Source organism: Panthera onca, chromosome A1, assembly GCF_046562875.1.
Source record: "Panthera onca isolate mPanOnc1 chromosome A1, mPanOnc1 haplotype 2, whole genome shotgun sequence".
Classification (NCBI taxonomy): Eukaryota; Metazoa; Chordata; class Mammalia; order Carnivora; family Felidae; genus Panthera; species Panthera onca.
Window position 1 is genome coordinate 220982771 of NC_138339.1, and position 19681 is coordinate 221002451.

At 42.3% G+C, this 19681-nt stretch overlaps 1 protein-coding gene and 1 pseudogene across 5 annotated transcripts in view; both read left to right on the forward strand.

Annotated features, from left to right (window-relative positions):
- The window catches only part of WDFY2 (WD repeat and FYVE domain containing 2), a 183182-nt gene that overhangs the window by 126263 nt on the left and 37238 nt on the right, over positions 1-19681 (forward strand). For 4 of the 5 annotated variants that reach the window (XM_060637251.3, XM_078433984.2, XM_078433980.2 and 1 more), the window contains 2 exons: positions 5127-5277; positions 14461-14573. In XM_060637251.3, the coding sequence (XP_060493234.1) occupies positions 5127-5277; positions 14461-14573 (264 nt within the window). Of the gene's footprint in view, positions 1-5126; positions 5278-14460; positions 14574-19681 lie in introns of those variants that run through there. The other variant, XM_081795289.1, reaches the window with a different exon arrangement.
- On the forward strand, positions 9439-10094 carry LOC132682124 (ubiquitin-conjugating enzyme E2 variant 2 pseudogene; annotated as a pseudogene).

Consider the following 19681-nt stretch of genomic DNA (forward strand, 5'->3'; position numbering starts at 1 on the left):
GAAGCAGGAGTCAATAACAGAAATATCTTTGGGAAATCCCCAAATATTAGGAAGCTAAATAACCATGGGTCATCTAAAATAATCCATGCATCAAAGAAGAAATCGGAATGGAAACAACATATCAAAATTTATGGGATGCTGCTAAAGCAGTCCTTAAGGGGAAATTTATAGCACTAAACATCTATGTTAGAAGAGAAGAAAGGTCTCAAATCAGTGACCTTAGTTTCTATATCAAGAAACCAGAAAGAGAACAAATGGAAACATAAGCTATGCAGAAGATCATAGCAGAAGTTCATGAAATGGAAAACAGAAAATAGAGAAATATCAATAACACCAAAAGCTATTGTTTTTGCTTGTTTGTTGAGATGAATATAAGTGACAAACCTCTAGCCAGACTTATCAGAAGAAAAAAAAAGAGAGAGAAGATGCAAGTTACCAATATCAGGAATAAGTGAAGTGAAACTATTAGAGATTGTAGGAATATTTAAGGTTAATAATGAATATTATGAACAACTTTATGCTAATAAATTTGACAACTTAAATGAACAAATCTTTGAAAGGTAAAAATGACACAAGTTCCCTCAAGAAGAAATATAAAACCCTAATAGCCCTATATTTACTAAAAAATCTACTTTATAATTAAAACCTTCCCACAGAGAAAACTCTAGGCTTTTTTTTTTTTTTATCAAACATTTAAGAAAGAAACAATACAAACTGCACAAACTTTCAGAGACAGACTTTCCAACTGATTTTTGAAATCAGCATTACATGATACTAAAACTAGACAAAGACAGTACAAGAAAAGAAATATACAGGCTGGTGTTCTCCATGAAAACAGATGCAAAAAATCTAAATAAAATTTTAGCAAATCAAATTCAACAGTATAGGATAGTACATCATGACCAAGTGAGGATTATTCCAGTTTATATCCAGAAGAAATAGAAGCAGGAATTCAAACATTTGCATACGATTGTGCATAACAGTATGATTTACAACAGCTAAAAAGTGGAAACAGACTAAATGGCCATGAATGGTGAATGGATAAACAAAATGTGGTATATCAGTAAGATGAACTATTATTTGGCCACAAAAAAGGATTGAAGTACTGATAAATGTACAACGTGGATGAACCTTGAAAACATGCTAAGTAAAAGAAACTAGATACAAAGGACCACACTTTTTGAACGCAATCATATGAAATGTCAAAAATAGAGGAATCCATTGAGACAGAGAGTAATTAGTGGTTGCCAGGGATAGGGGGTAGGGGAAAGGGGAGTTGGGGGTTTGGGTTTCTTTTGGGGGTGATGGACACATTCTATAAATAGAACATTTTTTCATGATGATTGTACAACATTGTGAGTATACCGGAAACCACTGAATATTATATGCTCTAAAATGGCTTAAATGATGAATTTTACCTCAACAAACATTAAAAGAAAAAAAAGCAGTGATACCAAAACCAAAGACAGTACAAGAAGGGAAAACTATAGACCAGTATCTCTCATGAACTTAGATGTTAAAATCCTTTTAAGAATTCTAGCAAATCCAACAAGTTAGAAAGAATTACATACCCATGACCAAGGGGATATATTCTAGATATGCAAAGCTGGTTTAACATTTGAAAATTAGTGTAATCCATCACATCAAAAGTCTAAAGAACTAAAATGATATGATCATATCAATTGGTGCAGACAAAGCATTTGATAAACCCTGGCACTCATTCACGATAAAAACTCTGAGCAAACTACGAGTAGAGGCAAACCTCCTCACCCCGATAAAGAAGCGTCTACAAAGACGTACAGCTAACAGTGTACTTAATCGTGAGAAACGAGATGCTTTCTCCCTATGATCAAGGTCAAGGCAAGGATGTGGTCTCTCAGCATTCCTATTCAAAAAGTATAACTGGACTTCAAGCCCAGGTTTCTGAAGCTTAATAATATGTATGTACCTTTGAAGGATTTCTTTTTGAATGAAAGAATTCTGTCACCTTAGAAGGAATATGTGCTCTGAGTTTTGGGGTTTGTTTTGTGTTTGGTGTTTTCAGTAGACCTAGGCAGTCTGAAAGAGAGAGAGAGAGAATCAACTATGGCAGAGAGCTGATGGTTTTAGCCTTAGTTTCATCACTCGTTGGTTGCACAGATTTGAGCAAGTGACTTGACCTTTTTGAACCTCTGTCTCCTCCTCTCACATAATGGCAGCCCAGAGGTTTTAAAGCCCCTTGTCTTCTGGGCTGCTGTCATCTCCTTGGACTTAGAAAGGGATGAGAAAAAGGGACACTCACTGGGGGCCACTTTCTCCCTGAAATAGACTTGTGAAACTTGGGCCATTAGAAAGTTCATTTTTATTCTATCATTGGTGGACCTTGATTTAGACATCTGATGACAAGATCTTCAGGAGTTTCTCCAAGAAGTCATACCTTTTAAGTTAGAGACAACATTTTGATCTCGAGGGTGGCTGATACTCTGACAGGCAGGTATTTAGTGTAGAGAAGTCATAGGGTTATTGCCTCTGTACCCCTGCCATGCCCTGTTAGATTCTCTATGTTTTAAGTATTGGATTTAAAAATACCAGGCATTTGGTGGAATGGCTGTCCTGTGGGTACTCTTTGTGGTAGCCATTGGTTTGGTGGCCATTCTGAAAGGGTCATCCGGCCAAGGCCAGGTTATGTCTGTAAAATGGGGAAACCACCCACCTTTGTAGGATCATTTCAGAGACTAAATGAAAGAATATACAGTAAAACCTTAGTTTGTGAGCATAGTTCGTTCCGGAAACATGCTTGTAATCCAAAGCACTTGTATATTCAAAGTGAATTTTCCCATAGGAAGTAATAGAAACTCAGATGATTTGTTCCACACCCAAAAATAATCATATAAAATGATTACAGTCCTGTAACATAATACAAAATAATAAAGCAAATACAAAATACAAAGAAAAACAAACAAATTAACCCACACTTATCTTTGAAAACCTTTGTGGCTGGTGTGAGGGAGACGAGAGAGGAGGGTTATTGTGTAGGACGACTTTCACCATCACTAATGGAATCACTCCTGTCTATTGGCTCAATGGAATCTTCTTTTTGTGCAACTTTAACAAGGAACCTATCCAATGACACTTGATTTTGCCTCCTTTTGAGGATTTCACGGAAATGTGACATTGCATTGTCATTAGATTCATCTCTCGTACTGCCTTATTTGGGTGGTGCTTTTCTACAAAATTTTGCACTGTTTTCCACATTTTACACATCTCCCTAGTCTCTTTTGAAGTGAGGGATTCCTCTATTTTTTTCTCCTTCTCTTCTGCAGATGAGATGCAGATGTAAACTTCTTATAAAGTATTTCAGTCTCAGCCACTCGCATACCTTGTTCACACTTCTTGATGATTTCCTTCTTAACTTCTACCATAATCATCTCCTTCTTACCGCTTTTCTTTTCAACCTTTTTCTGCATGGGGGCCATTGTATATGCTCACATGGATGTTGACTACAGTACAGTATTAATAACCTCTCGTCATATACTGTATTTAATGTGACTGGCAATAAGGCAGCAGAGGGAAGGGTCTATATCTGCAGGCAGCCTGACCTAGAATGAAGCAAAGCATTCCTAAGGTTACTCTTATATGTAACCTTAGCAAAGGACTATCCACAGGTGCTTTGAAGTGACAAAAAAAAAGTACCAGTTGTGGGCACCTTCCAGAATTCTAAAAAATCACTGATTTCTGCCAAACAATGGGGCCTGAGACTGAGCATCCATGCATGGGAGATGACCACCCACAATCTCTAAGCGAGAGAGACAGAGAGAGAGAGAGAGAGAGAGAGAGAAGAACCACTAAGAACGATTGGCTCAGTTGTGATCACGGGGTGTTTAGCATCACATACTACTCGTATTGCAAGGCATCGCTTGTTTATCAAGTTAAAATTTATTAGAAACGTTTGCTTGTCTTGCAGAACACTTGCAGCACAAGTTACTCGCAATCCAAGGTTTTACTGTATTTAAGCGTTTGGCATTTGTTAGTAACTCAGAAATTGGCAGGTCGTACTCTTCTTGCCAATAGAGCTGCATTGATCCATCCATACTAACTTTATTTTCATGATCGAAATGGAAAACTGATGTTTTCTCCATCACGTCATCACTTTCGTGATGGGTCTGCGCTTGCCCACCAGACTGCCGGCTCCTGGGCACAGAGCCTAGGGCGGTCCGGGTTCCCGGATATCAATCTTTGGTTATTCCAGTCAGTTCTGTTCAGTGGCCATGGACCCCCTCTACCTCACCCTCTGGAATTGTATAAGAAGAAAGCAAATTTTTATTGATTTTATTCAATAATTGAGAAGCCGTGAGACCTTGGCCAAACTACTCGACTTCGTTGTGCCTCAGTTTACCCACATGTAAAATAGGGAGATGGAGTAGATGACATGAACAGTTGCTTCTAACTGTGATGCAGTTATTCTGTGGCGGTGTTGCCTCTGTATAATGAGCAATCCTGGGAGATTTGCCCTCATTATCACATGTATGTGTACTTTGACATCAGGGATATTTCATTCTCTTTTACATGGCACTTGGGAATAATTCTGTCCTCCTTTCCAGCATTTGATTTCTTATAGAAAATTCATCTAGAACTTTGTTGTGGGTTTAAGAAGCCATACTTCATCAAAAGGAGAACAGTAATGTTCTTTACTTTTTTTAAGCTTACATAAACTCACCCTGGTGACTTTATCATAAGAACATCATTGCTAACACGTTCTATTGTTTTGTGGTCACATTGTGCCACTTTCTGGCATTCTCCAGCTAAGCAGCCCTAACTTAATGTCTGAGACAGATGGCCCAGACCCTTTGGTAATGGGGGTCTGGGTGGTAGGAAACTTTTGGTTGGTGTAGGTAGGAAAGAAAGAGAGCAACGGGAGGAAATGGATAGTTTGTACAAGACCGTCTAACAACTCAAGCATGCCCCTCCACAGTGGTGGGCCTGCGCTCCTGGTGAGAACCACCGTTCTGGTGTGTGTGCAATGGCTGTCATACTGTCCAGCCTACTCTGGGATGGGGAGAAGACAATGATGGATCTCTGTGGACCATGCTTCGTCAGTCTCCTTTATGATGCTTCATGGGTTATTTTCGTATCTCTTGGTTTTTCAGCGCATCAGAGCAGAGTGACGATGATCCTGTTCGTCCTGGAGCTGGAGTGGGTGCTGAGCACTGGGCAGGACAAGCAATTTGCCTGGCACTGCTCCGAGAGTGGGCAGCGCCTGGGAGGGTATCGAACCAGTGCCGTGGCCTCGGGCCTGCAGTATCCTTTGCTGGACAAAAATCCCTTGGTGGGACCTTAGCTGTTGACTCCTTTCTTTCATGAAAAGCTTGGGTATGTGCAACTTGAAAGTTTTGCATTTGCTGCGTTGCCCTGCTGATTAAGATTCTCACTGACTTAACCATTATGCAAATCATCAAGGGTCCTCACGGAGGTGGATTAAAATGAGGTGATTTCCCCGCAAATAACAGGTCCTGCGGAGCAGGGTTGTGGAGTGACTATGACGCAGGTCTGACATCCAGACAGGACACGGCCCGGATTTAGGAGCCTCAGCTGTCAGAAAGGATTCTGGAACATGGAGATAAAACCATCACTGAAATACAGCCTTTTCCTTCTCTGCATACAGAAGTAATTTACACATAGATATTAAGGTTGTAAAGAACCACAGGATTCCTATTTATTGTTTTTAGATATTCATGGGGGAGCTACCATGCCAGGACCAGAGTGGGTCAGCTGGTATCTACACGGTAATGGTACAGACTTTATTCCAGGTACAAGACCCTTCCAGGGTATGTAGAGTGATACTAATTCTTATCTCCTGAGTCTCCAGGGCCCATGTGCTCAGTGTGAGTACCTGTAAATGCCGGGAAATCCCCATGTCTGTTCCACTGGGCTCCAGCAAGCGCGGGCTTGATGAGTCTGAAGCCTGTGTGGGTGATGCTACCATGGAAGGAGTAAAGGGCCCCCGGCTTCTTAGTTTAAAAAGCAAAGCATCACTCTCCAGCCTGTGACGAGTGAGGAGATAGATGGAAACAGATCACTTGTCAGCAAAAGCAGGAAGAAATAGTAAGACTTGCTCTCAGATGTTCATCTCGTATTTATAAAATGCCTGGTCTGTGATTCTCAACAGTCTCACAGAGTAGTTTCTGTCTCCTCACAGACGTGCCTCAGTAGCTGTATTTGTGTGTGTGTGTATGTGTGTGTGTCAGCTAACGTCACTCCTGTTTTTCTCTCTGATTTGCCTCACTGGAAGAGCAAGATGAAGAAACTAAGAATGGCCATGGAGGAAGGTTGTAAATGTGGCAGGTCACCAAGCAGGCCAGAAACAAGGGTGATAAGGAACAGAAGGCAGGATCAACTCCTCTTCGAGAGGGTGGTCCCACCTGTTAAGGAAAGAAAGTCTGAAGTTTGCTTTCTAAAGGCCAGTTGAGACGAGCATAATGCTTGAATTGAAATACGTGCACTCTTATGTCAGTAGATTTCTTACAGTGTTCGAATTGGAAAGGTCCTTAGAGGTCATCCTGGCCAACTCCTGGTTTTACAGGTGAGCCGGCTGAAGCCCAGAAAGGGTCACATGCCTTATCTGCAGACACCTGGCTAGTATGTCAGAAAATCACCAGAATGTGAGGCTTCTGCCTTAGGCTGCTGTTTTGTTTTGTTTCTTCCCATCATACATTTGAGAACAGAATGAATAGCATCAGTGTAATTTGTTCTTAATATGCTGACTTCGGGACACCTGGGTGGCTCAGTTGGTTAAGCGTCCGACTTCAGCTCAGGTCATGATCTCATGGTTCATGGGTTCGAGCCCCACATTGGGCTCTGTGCTGACAGCTCAGAGCCTGGAGCCTGCTTTGGATTCTGTGTCTCCCTCTCTCTCTGCCTCTCTCTCTCTCTCTCTCTCTCTCCCTCAAAAATAAAATAAACATTAAAAAGAAATCTCTTTAAAAAAAAATGCTGGCTTCTATCTCACTAGCCCAGCCTAGAGATACATCTTCTTTATCACTTAACCAAGCCAAAAAATATAGAAAAAGTACAGATCTTGCCCTTAGGAAGTTGATTTTTTAAACTATTTGGAATTGAAAAACAAGACACAAATGCCCAGAATTAAAAGTCTCCTGACTGTGGCAGTCTTGGACTCTTCTCTTCAGGCATCTCCAGAAGCCATCCTCATTTTTCAGCTGTTTCCTTTAGCCACACCATGTGGTTTACTAAGCAAAAAACAAAACAAAACAAAAACACATATGATTTGATATCAGAAGACTTTGTATGTGTGTAAAAGCCTCTGGGTTCATTTCCCGAGGTAAATGACCATCTTGTTCAATCTTGCAGGTAGAGGGGAAATGCAGTACTACAGACAGACAGGTTCTTCCAGAAGAGTCCCTCACCTCCACAGCTCTGCCTCGCTAGCTCCCAATTTTGGAGCCACGGTGCCCGCCCTTGTTCCTGGGAACACATACATCCCTGAGATTTTTCCAGTGCTGCTCACTGATGGCCTAACAGCACTGCTTTTGCCAAAGGTCTCCTATAGGAAACTTGTGACTTTCCCAAGGCTGGAGGGTTTTTTCTAGGAGCTGCCTTGTGTACAGATTGTTAACAGTGTTAACATGCTCATACAGTGTTGGAGTTCACATTAAAATCCAGTTTTTAAACACATTTTTTTCATGGGAACCCTCCACCCCACCTCTTCCCTCTTCTTTCTTCCACCTTCCATACTTACAGTTTCTGAAGGGAAGGAAGGAGATCTGCTGAAACACCATAGAATGTTCGGAATAGTATCAGTACCCTGATTTCTCTGCCTAGTGGACCCCGGTGGCATATATAAGAAACTTCCCCAAAGTAACCTGTCTCCTAATTTTCACCTCAAAAAGTCACTTATCCAAGTCAGCAAGTGATAGAAGTCACGTTGAATTCAGCCTTTTCTCTCTTCTTTCAGGCCTCATAGGGGAGATGTAATCGTGCAGTGAAAATAACCAAAATTCAAATTGAGAAATAAAGGAAGACAGACTGATGGCTCAAAAATTGAATGATCAGTTTCTGAATAACCTCAAATCTTTGGTTTCTTTGGCTAGAGATCTGAAGCTTCAAATATTAAGTGAGGTATAATACCAACAAGAATCAAAAGGAAGAGAGGAGAGAGGAAAGGAGAGGAAAAAGAAGAAAATATCTTACAGTTGCAGTCCCTGAGAGTTTTATAGTGCTTCTATATAACGTTACTTTGCTCACTCTCAAAACAATTAGAAGTAAAAACAAAAAGACTGAATTCTCAATTCTCACAGTGTAGAAACCAAGGCTCAGAAAGGTTAAGGACTTTCTCTAGGGGTGCCTGGGTGGCTCAGTTGGTTAAGCGTCTGACTTCAACTTCGGCTCAGGTCACAATCTCATGGTTTGTGAGTTCGAGCCCCACGTCAGTCTCTGCACTGACGGTGTATGGAGATTGTTTCAGATCCTCACTCTCTCTAGCTCTCTGCCCCTCCCCCAGCTTGTGTTCTCTCTTTCAGTCAAAAATAAATAAACATTTTTTAAAAATTAAAAAAAAAAAAAAAAAAGGAAGAAAGGCTAAGGGACATTCTCCAGGTCACGTAACTGTTACCTGGAAGAACCAGGAGTAGAACTTGGGTGTTAGAACTCGGCTAGCCGTCTGCACTACTAAATAACGGTGGAATGGAGGTATTTCCCAAAGGTCACATGGCAGGTTGATGTTAGGAAATAGAACCGTTTTCCTTTCACCCTTCCCTTGCTGGTATTTAAATTTATGAATACTTTATCTGGCCTTGCCTTTCAGTCTTGTCATTTGACCATGTTTGATCACATTTATCACACTTCCACAGAAATAATTCAGGTACTTTTTATTTTAAGATTTTATGCATGTTGGAGATATTTCCAAGATGTCTCCCTGTACAGTACAAGGTCTTTTCACCAAGTAGTCTCTTAGATCTGTTCAGGGCAAGAGTGCTGGAAAGCTGTTAAGATTATCTTGATTTTTGTATATCCTCATATCATACGTAATGCCAATCACTCTGGCTTTCAGGTTGTTCTATAATTTATTTCGACCCTCTTTCACATGGCATTTGTTGAATTTCTTTACAAAGCATCCTATTATTTACCTGCCATCATAAAGATTGTTTTTTCATCTGTGTTCTTATAATTAAGGTAAATGTAAGGTGATCTTATTCCGTATATATCTTAGTATTGTTTTACATGTATCTGACCGCTTGTTTGGAGAGCATAACATTTCTCTGTTGTTCTTGAGCCTGAGGGAATTTGTGATGCCTTGTTCTTCACTTTTAAAACAAGTGTTTTATTATGAAAATTTTCAAAATGTGTACCAACTGGGAGGAGAGAACATTATGGAAACTCACGTATTCATCAGATCCGGTGTTGATTCTTCTATCATTTTGGCTTTCTCTCCCTTTTTGCTGGAGTGTTTTAAAACAAATTGCAGACCGTATGTCATTTCATCCTTAGGTACTTCATTGTACCCCGCTTTAAAAATGTGGAATTTTGGGGCTGCAGGAGAAGATGGCGGTCTCCACAGGAGTTAAAGTTCCTCGTAATTTTCGCTTGTTGGAAGAACTTGAAGAAGGACAAAAAGGAGTAGGCGATGGTACGGTTAGCTGGGGCCTTGAAGATGATGAAGATATGACACTTACAAGGCGGACAGGCATGATTATTGGGCCACCAAGGACAAATTATGAAAACAGAATATATAGCCTGAAAGTAGAATGTGGACCTAAATACCCAGAAGCTCCTCCATCAGTTAGATTTGTAACCAAAATTAATATGAATGGAATTAATAATTCCAGTGGAATGGTGGATGCACGGAGCATACCAGTGTTAGCAAAATGGCAAAACTCATATAGCATTAAAGTTGTACTTCAAGAGCTAAGACGTCTAATGATGTCCAAAGAAAATATGAAGCTTCCACAGCCACCAGAAGGACAAACATACAACAATTAATTTTAGTGGATCTCAAACTTGTCTTAAATCAACAGCCTTCTACTCATGTTAATGTCTTGATTAAATATCACAATGCAAAATACCCACACATTAAGTAAAAGAATTCCAGCTGGTAAACATGACCTGGACATTTGTAAGAATATATTTAATATATGTACACCATTATGTTTTCAGCTTACGGGAGGAAAAATGCAGCACCATTTTTTTTTCTCTTGTTAAGGCACTGTCATTTAAGCATAAACCTGGAGTACTCAAAATAGAATTCAGGTTTACAAGATGAAAGCATGGAGAGAAGAGTCAGATGCCGTGGAAGCATGTGTGTTTCTGAAAAGTAAAAAAATCTCAAGAAGGAAAAACAGAAATGGCATGCTTTATCCATCTTGCTTAGTGAAAGAGCTTCAAGTTGAAATTGTCTAAAGTAGCAGGTACAATGAATCTTGTCACAAATTGTGTTAATTTTTGAAGCGGTGTGAGTGCTGACTACTAGTAGTATCAAAAATATGTTCAGGATTGTTTTGATACCTGTATTTATGATAAAAAAATGTCATGGGGGAGGCCGATGAGTATCCGTTAAAAGCCATTCCTGTGTGTTACATGTAACAGACATGGTAAATATTTGTTTACAGTCTTTGTTTGACAAACCATGCATTTAAGTGAAGTCAACAAAAAAAGGAAATAGGTGTATGGATATGTGATTTTGAGATTAAAGTTAGTCTTAAAATGTAAATAAAATGTGGAACGTGTCCTCAGGAAAAAAAAAAAAAAATGTGGAATTTTTCCGTAATCACAATGCTGTTACTACTCCTAAAAATTTATAACTACTACTTGACATTGTAGAATAATCCATTTTCACATTTCACTTACTGTTTCATAAATGGCTTTTTGCAGCGGATTAGTTTAAAATCGGGTCCAGACAAAGTTCACATGTTGGCTGTGGTTTTCATATCCTAAATCTCTCAATCTAGGGCAGTGATCTCCTCCCTTCACTTTTTTTTTTTTTTGATGCCACTGTGACTTGTTGTAGTACGGAGCCTGTGTTCCTGTAGACAGCCCCGCATTCTAAAGTGGCCTCTGGTGCCTCGTGATGTCATTTCCCTTGTTCTCCTACCTGTGCGTCTCCCATATTTTTCTGTAAACTGAGACCCGCCTCTAAAATATTGACTCAGTTCAGATTCAGCTCCTGCTAAGAACACTTGGTCCTTGTGCTGTCTGGTTCGTGTTGCTTCACAGCAGGAAGCCCATAGCACAGGGTTGTCACCCTTCCAGTGATGCCGAGTTGATCAGTGATTCAGGTGGTGACCGCCAGGTCCCTGCGGCTCGCACCAGCCTTTCATTCAGTGGTTTTACCAGTTGCTGATCTTCGCCTGGACCAGACCTTTCATTAGGGCTGCAAAGTGGCGATTTTTGTAATCCTATAATTTTTTCCACGTGTATTTGTTGGAATTCTTCTATAAAGTACAACTTGCAGGGCGTCTGAGTGGCTCAGTCGGTTAAGTGTCTGACTTTTAAAAAAAAATTATTTATTTTGAGAGAGAGTGAGAGCAGGGGAGGGGCATAGATAGAGGAAAAGAGAGAATCTCAAGCAGGCTCTGCACTGTTAGTGCAGAGCCCGATGCAGGGCTCGAACTCACGAACCGAACCGTGAGACCATGACCTCAGCCGAAATCGATAGTTGGATGCTTAACCAACTGAGCCACCCAGGCGCCCCAAGTGCCTGACTCGTGATTTTGGCTCAGGTTGTGGTATCCCGGTTCATGAGATCGAGCCCCGCATCTGCTTGGTATTCTCTCTCCTCTCTGTCTGCCCCTCCCTCCCACATGTGCTTGAGCTCTCCCCCCCCTCCCCCAAAATAAGTGTATATACATTAAAAAAGATAAGTAAAATAGAACTTTACCTCATTAGCTAGGGCTAGTTGCTTACCCTAAGATACAATTAATATGGAAAAAGCAACAAATTCGTAATTGTTTCTCTTTAATTGCTCATTTTCAGAGGAGAGAGTCAGTGCCCAGGTTACCTCCAATAGGTGTCTTTTTTTTTTTTTTTTTTTGAGCATTATTATAAACTCTTAAGGTTTTTAAAAATAATATATTCAGTCCATTTCAATAACTTGCCTTCTTCGATGCTAATGTTAATCTATCTTTGGCCAGTAAGAGCCCCATCATATTGGCTCCAGCGTCTTTTGATACAGCTCTTCTTGCCTTTGGTGGCTTCCTTTTTTGGCACAGCATGTCTGAAGCTCTTCTTGTACCTTCTTGTCCCAGTCCTGAATCAGCCATTTCTTTTAGTGAGGAATAGGACTCAGAGATAACTAGGAAATGTATGTGTGTGTATTCTTGAAAAGAAAGTGAATCGTCAGTTCATATAATGGTTCTAATCCAAATGTAGCATTATAAGGTTTTTACCTCACTTTTGTACTTGATTCTTTTATCTTGGACTGAAAATTTTCGTTCCTAAAACATGAACTTGTTTTTGCTTTATCCAATGGTATATTTTTAAGCTGTTTCAAAATACTAACTATAGAAGTATTATAGTTACAAGAGAACTGAGTGAGATTTTAGACTTATTTGCAGTTCTCTTTGTCTTTGGAGTACATTCCCCCCAAGGATGTACAGTTGAAATGCTGTGTTTTAAAGTCACTTGAAGTAATTCTGTTAACTGTGGTTATGTCACCAACTTGATAGTTAGATTCCTTCATTTATGCTTTGTCATCAATATGGGTGATTTTTTCTTTTAATCTTATGCATATTTTTAATATGTGAAATAATGACTTGATTCCAGAATGCAAGCTATGATGAGAGAAGACTCACCACCAGCCCTGTCTCCTCACCTTGTTCCTCCCTCCTCCATAGGCAGCCATGTGTGTCAGATCTTGATTTGTCCTTCCAGAGCTTCCTTTTGTGAAATGAGCACGCGCACGCACACACACACACACACACACACAACACACACATATATTTCTATTTCTCTCCCTTTCTTACACAAAGATAGTGTAGCTTATGAACTCTTGCATGCCGTGGCTTTTCTTCCCCCACTTAATAATGTATCCCAGAAATTCCTCCATGTCTGTTTGCTTATGGTATGGAGATCTTTTTTTCCCCTAGCTGGATAGGACTCTATCGCTTGCTTATATCATAGTTAGTTCAGTAAATCCCCTTTTGATGGAATTTTTTGTTGTTTTCAAACTTTAGCTGTTAAAATAACGTGGAGTGAATAACCTGAGGCATGCATTTTGTACTTTGGCCCGAGTGTATCTCTGGGATAGATCTCTAGAAGGAGGGTTGAGTGGTTTTATCAACCCAGGAAGCTCACTAGAGACTCAGCGCCTTAGGTTTTTACTAGAGACTAGTCACGTAGGCAGCCTCTTTCTGACAGGTACCAAAATTACAGACTGAAAAGGAAAGCAGGCATTTGGCAAAAACCGTATCATTTGCACGGTTCAGGCACAGTGAACCACTCTTGTCTGTTAATGGTGGGACCCCCCCTGAAAACCAGTTGCCAGATACCTTGCCAGCCTTGTGAGGAGCCTTTCAGAGGCTGACAGTCAGGCCTCTCTTGCACAGCCCCGTTTTCATTTTCATGTCTTCTGGAACTATGTGTTCATATATTTTGCCCGCTTTCCTATTAGGTTTGTGGTTTGTTCTTTTTATGTTAGAGATTTGGGCCTTTTGTGACATAAGTTGCAAATATTTTTTCCAGCATGTCTTTTGGCTTTGCTAATGGTGTTTGTTTTGTTATTTGTGTTTTTGAGCAGTAGCTTTTCCCACTCCAAGGTTAGAAAGGAGCTCTCTCATCTCGAACTTACATTTTTCATTTTTTACATTTAGATCCTTCATCCATTTGCAGTTTATCCTGATACGGAATGTGAACTACGGATCCTGTTTTGTTTTCCAAATGACTATCCAGTTTATGTCAACGCTTTTGTGTTTTTTTTTTAACCCATCTTTTCCTTATTCCTTGAAGAGCCACCCTTATCAGACATGTACTACATTTCTGTATACTTTGGGGTCTATTTCTAGACTTGCCATTTTGTTCCATGGGTCTGTTTGTCTATTTATGCATCAATACCACACTTGCACTTAAAAAGACTGTGTAACGTATTCTGATACGTGGTAGGGCTAATCTCCCCAATCACATACCGTATTGCTTTTATTTTTAGAATATTCCTGGCATTTCTTGTTTATTTATTTTTTATATGAACTTAAACTTCCCTAGTTCTAGGGAAAAAAGCTTATGTTGATATTTCTATAGAGATTATATTAAGTTTGCAAATTCATATTGTGAGAAATGACATGTTTATCGTGTTAAGTCTTACTGTCCAATAATACTGTGTCTTTCACTCTGTTATGCCTGCTTTTGTATCTTTCAGCGTTATGTCCAAGCTTTGTTCATATGGGATTTGCACGTTTCTTGATTTGTTTGGTTATTTATTTATTTTTGTAAATCCCTCCATTCAATTTTGAGAAATGATCCTTAATGCTTACATGATAGATTTGACGTTGAAACCCGGCATGTGTTTATTGGTGACCAGTCGGGACAAGTAACCATCCTCAAACTGGAGCAAGACAACTGCACCCTGGTCACAACGTTCAGAGGACATACAGGTGGGATTGAAAGCAAAATCTCCATGTGCCTGCTCTCACAGTGACCTATCTATCACCTGCTGCGTGTTCTGGCCTTCAGATGCTGTGTTGTCAAAGTGACAAAGTATAGCATGCACACAGATACAAGGGATACGTTGAACTGATTCCACAATGGTTCAGTAAGATGTTATGTCCAAAATTTTCAACACCAGTGCAAACAAAGGAGGAACAAGTCTATTTCCAGAGTGTTGGTGAGTTGGCTCTATGTCACATCGCCCTGGAGAAAGCCAGTGTTGGCATATGCTGATGAGACATTGTTTTGAGACCATGTGGCAACTGCATAAATCTCAGGAAGGCCAAAAAGACAGCTGCCTCAGTCTGTCCTTGCCCTTCTTGGAGCGAGAAGATGGCGTGCAAGACAGACATGCCCGCTTCTAAGTCCAGTAAAATAAAAAATATGGTCATTGGGGCTAGCTAGGCTGCATAAAAAGGCACGGGTTCGGTTTTAACTTCCTTCTGGGCTCTTCTCGGTATAAAACCCAAGACTCCCTTTATTATTTTGGATTTCTTTGTTGGGGAAGGGCTCAGGATCTGTTCAGGATCATTTAGGTCAGGTAATATAAAATATCCATGCTTAGCCTTTGAAAGACTTGAATAGATGATGACGATTAGTTTTTACTGGTATTTTTAATCTGCGATGTTGACCCTGGGAAATGAGTCACTGCCTGTTTTCGTGGCTCTTAATGGGCTTTTATGTCTCCCACAGATTACCAACCCATGATTTAGTACAGAACAGGGTTCTTATTGAGTTCAGATGGCATATAAGAACAGAAGTAGGTGAATGAAGATGTAAAATGGGATAGTACCTAGATCATAAGGAATTTCCTCAAGGGGAAAAAAAAGAATGCAGTAAAGAGGAAATTGAATCCAGGGGAAAAGAGTCATAAAAGATAATTATCTATGTTTTCTGGGAAGAAGAACACATAGAAGCATCTGCTGTGAATAGGACCCAGGTCTTTCCTGATTGTATTTCTCTTTTTAGCCACCTCCACCCTGGCTAAGCCTGGCCTGGTAGGGACCCAGAACTGTCCCACATCAGGAACCTTAAACTGCTATGTGTCACTGCTGACTTCAGTCTCCTACTAATCTTTCGCTTCTCTGAACCCTTCCTCCAGCTCCCCTTACTCTTGCCCTCGTGGCCAGTCGGTCCCTGCTGGCCAGTCGCTCTTGTCCTTGTTGGCCAGTGTCTGCGCCCCATCTTCTCTCCCTTTCCAGAGGGGTGTCAGCACTAGGCGCCCAGCGTTCTCTGGTCAGGCGCCCTCGTTCTTCCCTGAAGAACACGTCTGCCATTCACACCCTCTCCAGCCCTCCTGTGCACTCAGCCCCTGGGGCTGCTGCAGGGTCACGCTCTGAGCCCGGGGCCTTCTTCCCCACTGCACATTCAGCATTCCAGTCCAGCTGCCAGAGTCGCCTCAGTCCCTGCACACGGTCCCTTGCAGGTCCTCAGGACTCCCCTCCACTCCTCCAGACCTTCACCACTCCCCACCCCACCCGAGTCCCCTCTCCCTCCCCAGACTCCGCCTTCAAAGAAAAATAGAGGTTAGCCAATAGAGGCTTTAAAACTGTTTTCTTGCCCACCCTGTGTTCCTCTCCAACAAACTTCTTCTGCCTCCTCCTTATCTCTTGCTCTCGGGGTCTCCACATCGAAAACTGTTCCCCGTGTCTCCCTTTTGACCAGCTCACCCTTCTCAATTTATTAACATGCTCAAATGCCTTGCCTTTCTGTTGGACAAACAAAACCCTCTCGACCCCGTATCCTGTTGTAGCAACGTCTGTCTTACTCTCTTAACAGCAGTGCTGCTTTTTCCTTTTTCTAAATTATGGTGAACTGTACCTCATCTAAAATTCACCATTTTAATCACTCTTAAGAATACAGCGCAGTGACGTTGAGGACATTCATATCACCACCATCCGTCCACACAACATGCCCTGTCTCGTAAAACTGAAACTCTGACCCCACCGAACAAGCACCCATCATTGCCCCTCCCCCAGCCCCTGGCAACCACCATCCCGCCCTCTGTCTCTGAGTTTGCCTGCTCTGGGTCCCTCACAGAGGGGACTCGTACACTAGGCGCTGTTCGGTGACCGGCTTCTTTCACTCGGCGTCATGTCTTTCTGTTGTAGCAGATGGCGGGGCGTCTTAAAAGAATATCGTTTTCCAGCCGCTTCCAGTTCTTCACCTCTCATTTCCCTTCCATCCACCTGCAGTTTGGCTCCATCTCTCGCTCCTCTGACGCTCCTGTCCCCAAGGTGGCCGGTGACCTGCTGGCTGCTGAATCCAGGGGACGTGTTTTGGACCATGTCACCATGAACCTGTCGGCAGCGCTTTACATTGTGGCCCTTCTCCTTGCCTGTGGCCGCCCTCCTTGGGCTCCTGTGACGCGTTCGCACCCGGTTTTCTTCTGCTTCTCTGGCTTGTCTTTCTCCTCTCCTTCGTGATCTTTTTTGTGAGTTCTGCCCCGGACCCTGGTCTCTTTACACTCCGCGCTCTCCCTGGTTGATCTCAGCCACTACCCCCCGTCATAGACATAAAAGGTACAGTCCTTTCCTCACATTTTTTACACAGTGAGGGACGTGGGCGCTAAACAGTGGTCACAGCGCTTGGTGGCGGGGGCAGGAGGAGGCGGGCACTGGGCACTTCAAAGAACACAGTGTGGCCATGTCACTCGGACAGCAGTGCGAGTCTGTCAGGAAGGCCTTCCCGGGGGAGGTGTTACCTGACCTAAGATCTTTGGGAAGGAGTAAGCGTTGAGTTCATGAAAAAGAAGGGAGAAGGACACTCTAGGCAGAGAAAACCAGCGAAGTCCAAGGCATGGAGATTTGCGAGAGCGTGCTGTCTTGGGAACTCTAGTAACTGCCGTTGGTGGGCACACCGACTAGCAGGCGGCAGGCAGCCAGAAAGGAAGCGAGCGTCCGTTCGGATCACTGAGGCACTAGCCTGACGGCAGTGAGAAACCATAAGAGAGTTTTAGGCAAGGACGTTAGCCTGGTCAGAAGTTAAAAGATTGTTCTGGCAGCAGAATGGTAGGAAACTGTCCCTCAGAATGTGGCAGGACTGACGGGAAAGCCAAGAGTGGGTGGGCCGAAGGTGAAGTTCAGGTGGTGAGCTCAGCGGGCCTGGTGACCACACTGGGTGGTTCCCAGACCTGGTTCAGGCCGAGGTGGCTTGCAGCCTGGCTCTTTGGTACTCAGCCCTTCACTGTACGGCTGATAACTGTGCTCTGAGTTCTCCGTGGCTGCCTCCAGGCCAGAAAAGGGGTAAGTAGCTGCTGCTTACTGGCGTGTGGGGAGCCGGATGTGGCCCGTGGGTTTCCTGTCTTCCGGGTTAGTTCTAGTACAGAATGTTACCTTGGCGTTATGCCTTATCTTTCTCAAAGAGTTTAGAGCATTCTCATATGACTTTACCATGAAATATCTTTGAGGACTGGATGTGGCCCAGGAAAGTTACTAACTAACATGAAGGCAAATGTTGCAGGTCACATATTCAACGTATTGTTATTATCCCTAGACAGTCGTCAGTCCACTCCGGCTACAGCACATCTCATTCATTTGTAGCCAGAGCAGGGATGTCTAAGAGATTCCATGATGATGCAAGCGTATTGTCGAGCTCTTCCTATGCAGTAAGCCCGTTCTGGGCCCTGGGAAGTCCCAAACTCAGCCAGACACAACTCTGGAAAAAGGGGTTTATATGGATTAGTTAATCTCCTCATTCCCTCACCCCCAAAACAAAGACTTTAGGATTAACCCAGATACATTGAAGAATGATCTCAGGGGTCTTATCAGTCCAGATCCAAACTCAGAAGCAGACCGTCTTTGGTCTGTAATACAGAGTAATAGCCATTCACCCATCACTCTGTATTGTAGTACAGAAAGTCATATAAAAATGTGGGGTAGTGATGGAATTGGCCTAATAGTCATACCCGGAGGCCAGCATAGCATTTACTAATCCGCGGGGACCTAGGAAACTAGTTTTATGTTCCTTTGCTCCCTCTGCTGGTTTTATATCTGGAAGTAAGTGCCAAGTAACATAGTTCTTTGCTATTTATGCAGAAATTAGAATGTATTTCTATCAAAAAGTCATACACTGACTTGAACACAGAGGGGAAAAATGAGATTTTAACCACTGGAGTCTACGGCCATACCACCCTGAACGCGCCCGATCTCGTCTGATCTCGGAAGCTAAGCAGGGTCGGGCCTGGTTAGTACTTGGATGGGAGATTTTAACCACTGGAAATTCATAGTATCAATAAATTCGTTTTTTTTCTTTTCCTTCTAAGAATTATTTGGGTTAGTATGAACATATTGGAAATAGGAGGGGCCGAACATAAATTGCCAAAGCATACTACTTAACAAAAAATTAAATACATTGAATAAATTAAATAAATTTATTAACTGTTAGGGGAATTATTGAAAGTAACAGTGTAACTATAACCAAAATAATGAAAACATGGAGAGGCATGGTTCAGTGCCAACATGCACGTTCAGATCGTTAAGTTGAAAACTTGATTTTCGTTTACAGTGAAGACTTCCACATCCAGCAGACACGGATTTTCATCGAGTCAGCCAAATTATTAGCTCTCTGCATGATGAGGGCTGGGGTATAGGGGTGAATCAGACAAATAATGCTTGCTTATTCAACCTCTAGTCATGGAATCCAGTCGTTAAAGCGATAAATTCAGGTAGTCCATCAGGATGTTATGAGTGCCGCGAGTACTGTGAGCCCCCAGTGCCACTCACAGCACTTGCATTGGGAGTAAATAACAAGAGGGACCCCCTATCCAGAGAGCTAAGGGGAGACTGCCGAGGAAGTCGTGTTTAAAGGATCCGTAAGGAGGGCGCCTGGGTAGCTCAGTCGCTAGGCATGACTCCGGATCAGGTCATGATCTCATGGTTCATGAGTTTGAGCCCCGCTTTGGGTGAGCTCGAACCCCACTTTGGGTGAGCTCGAATCCCGCTTCAGGTGAGCTTGAGCCCCTCATCGGGTGAGCATGAGCCCCATAGTGGGGGAACAGGAGCCCTACCTTGGTTGAGCACAAGCCCTGCTTTGGGTGAAACACAAGCCCCGGGTG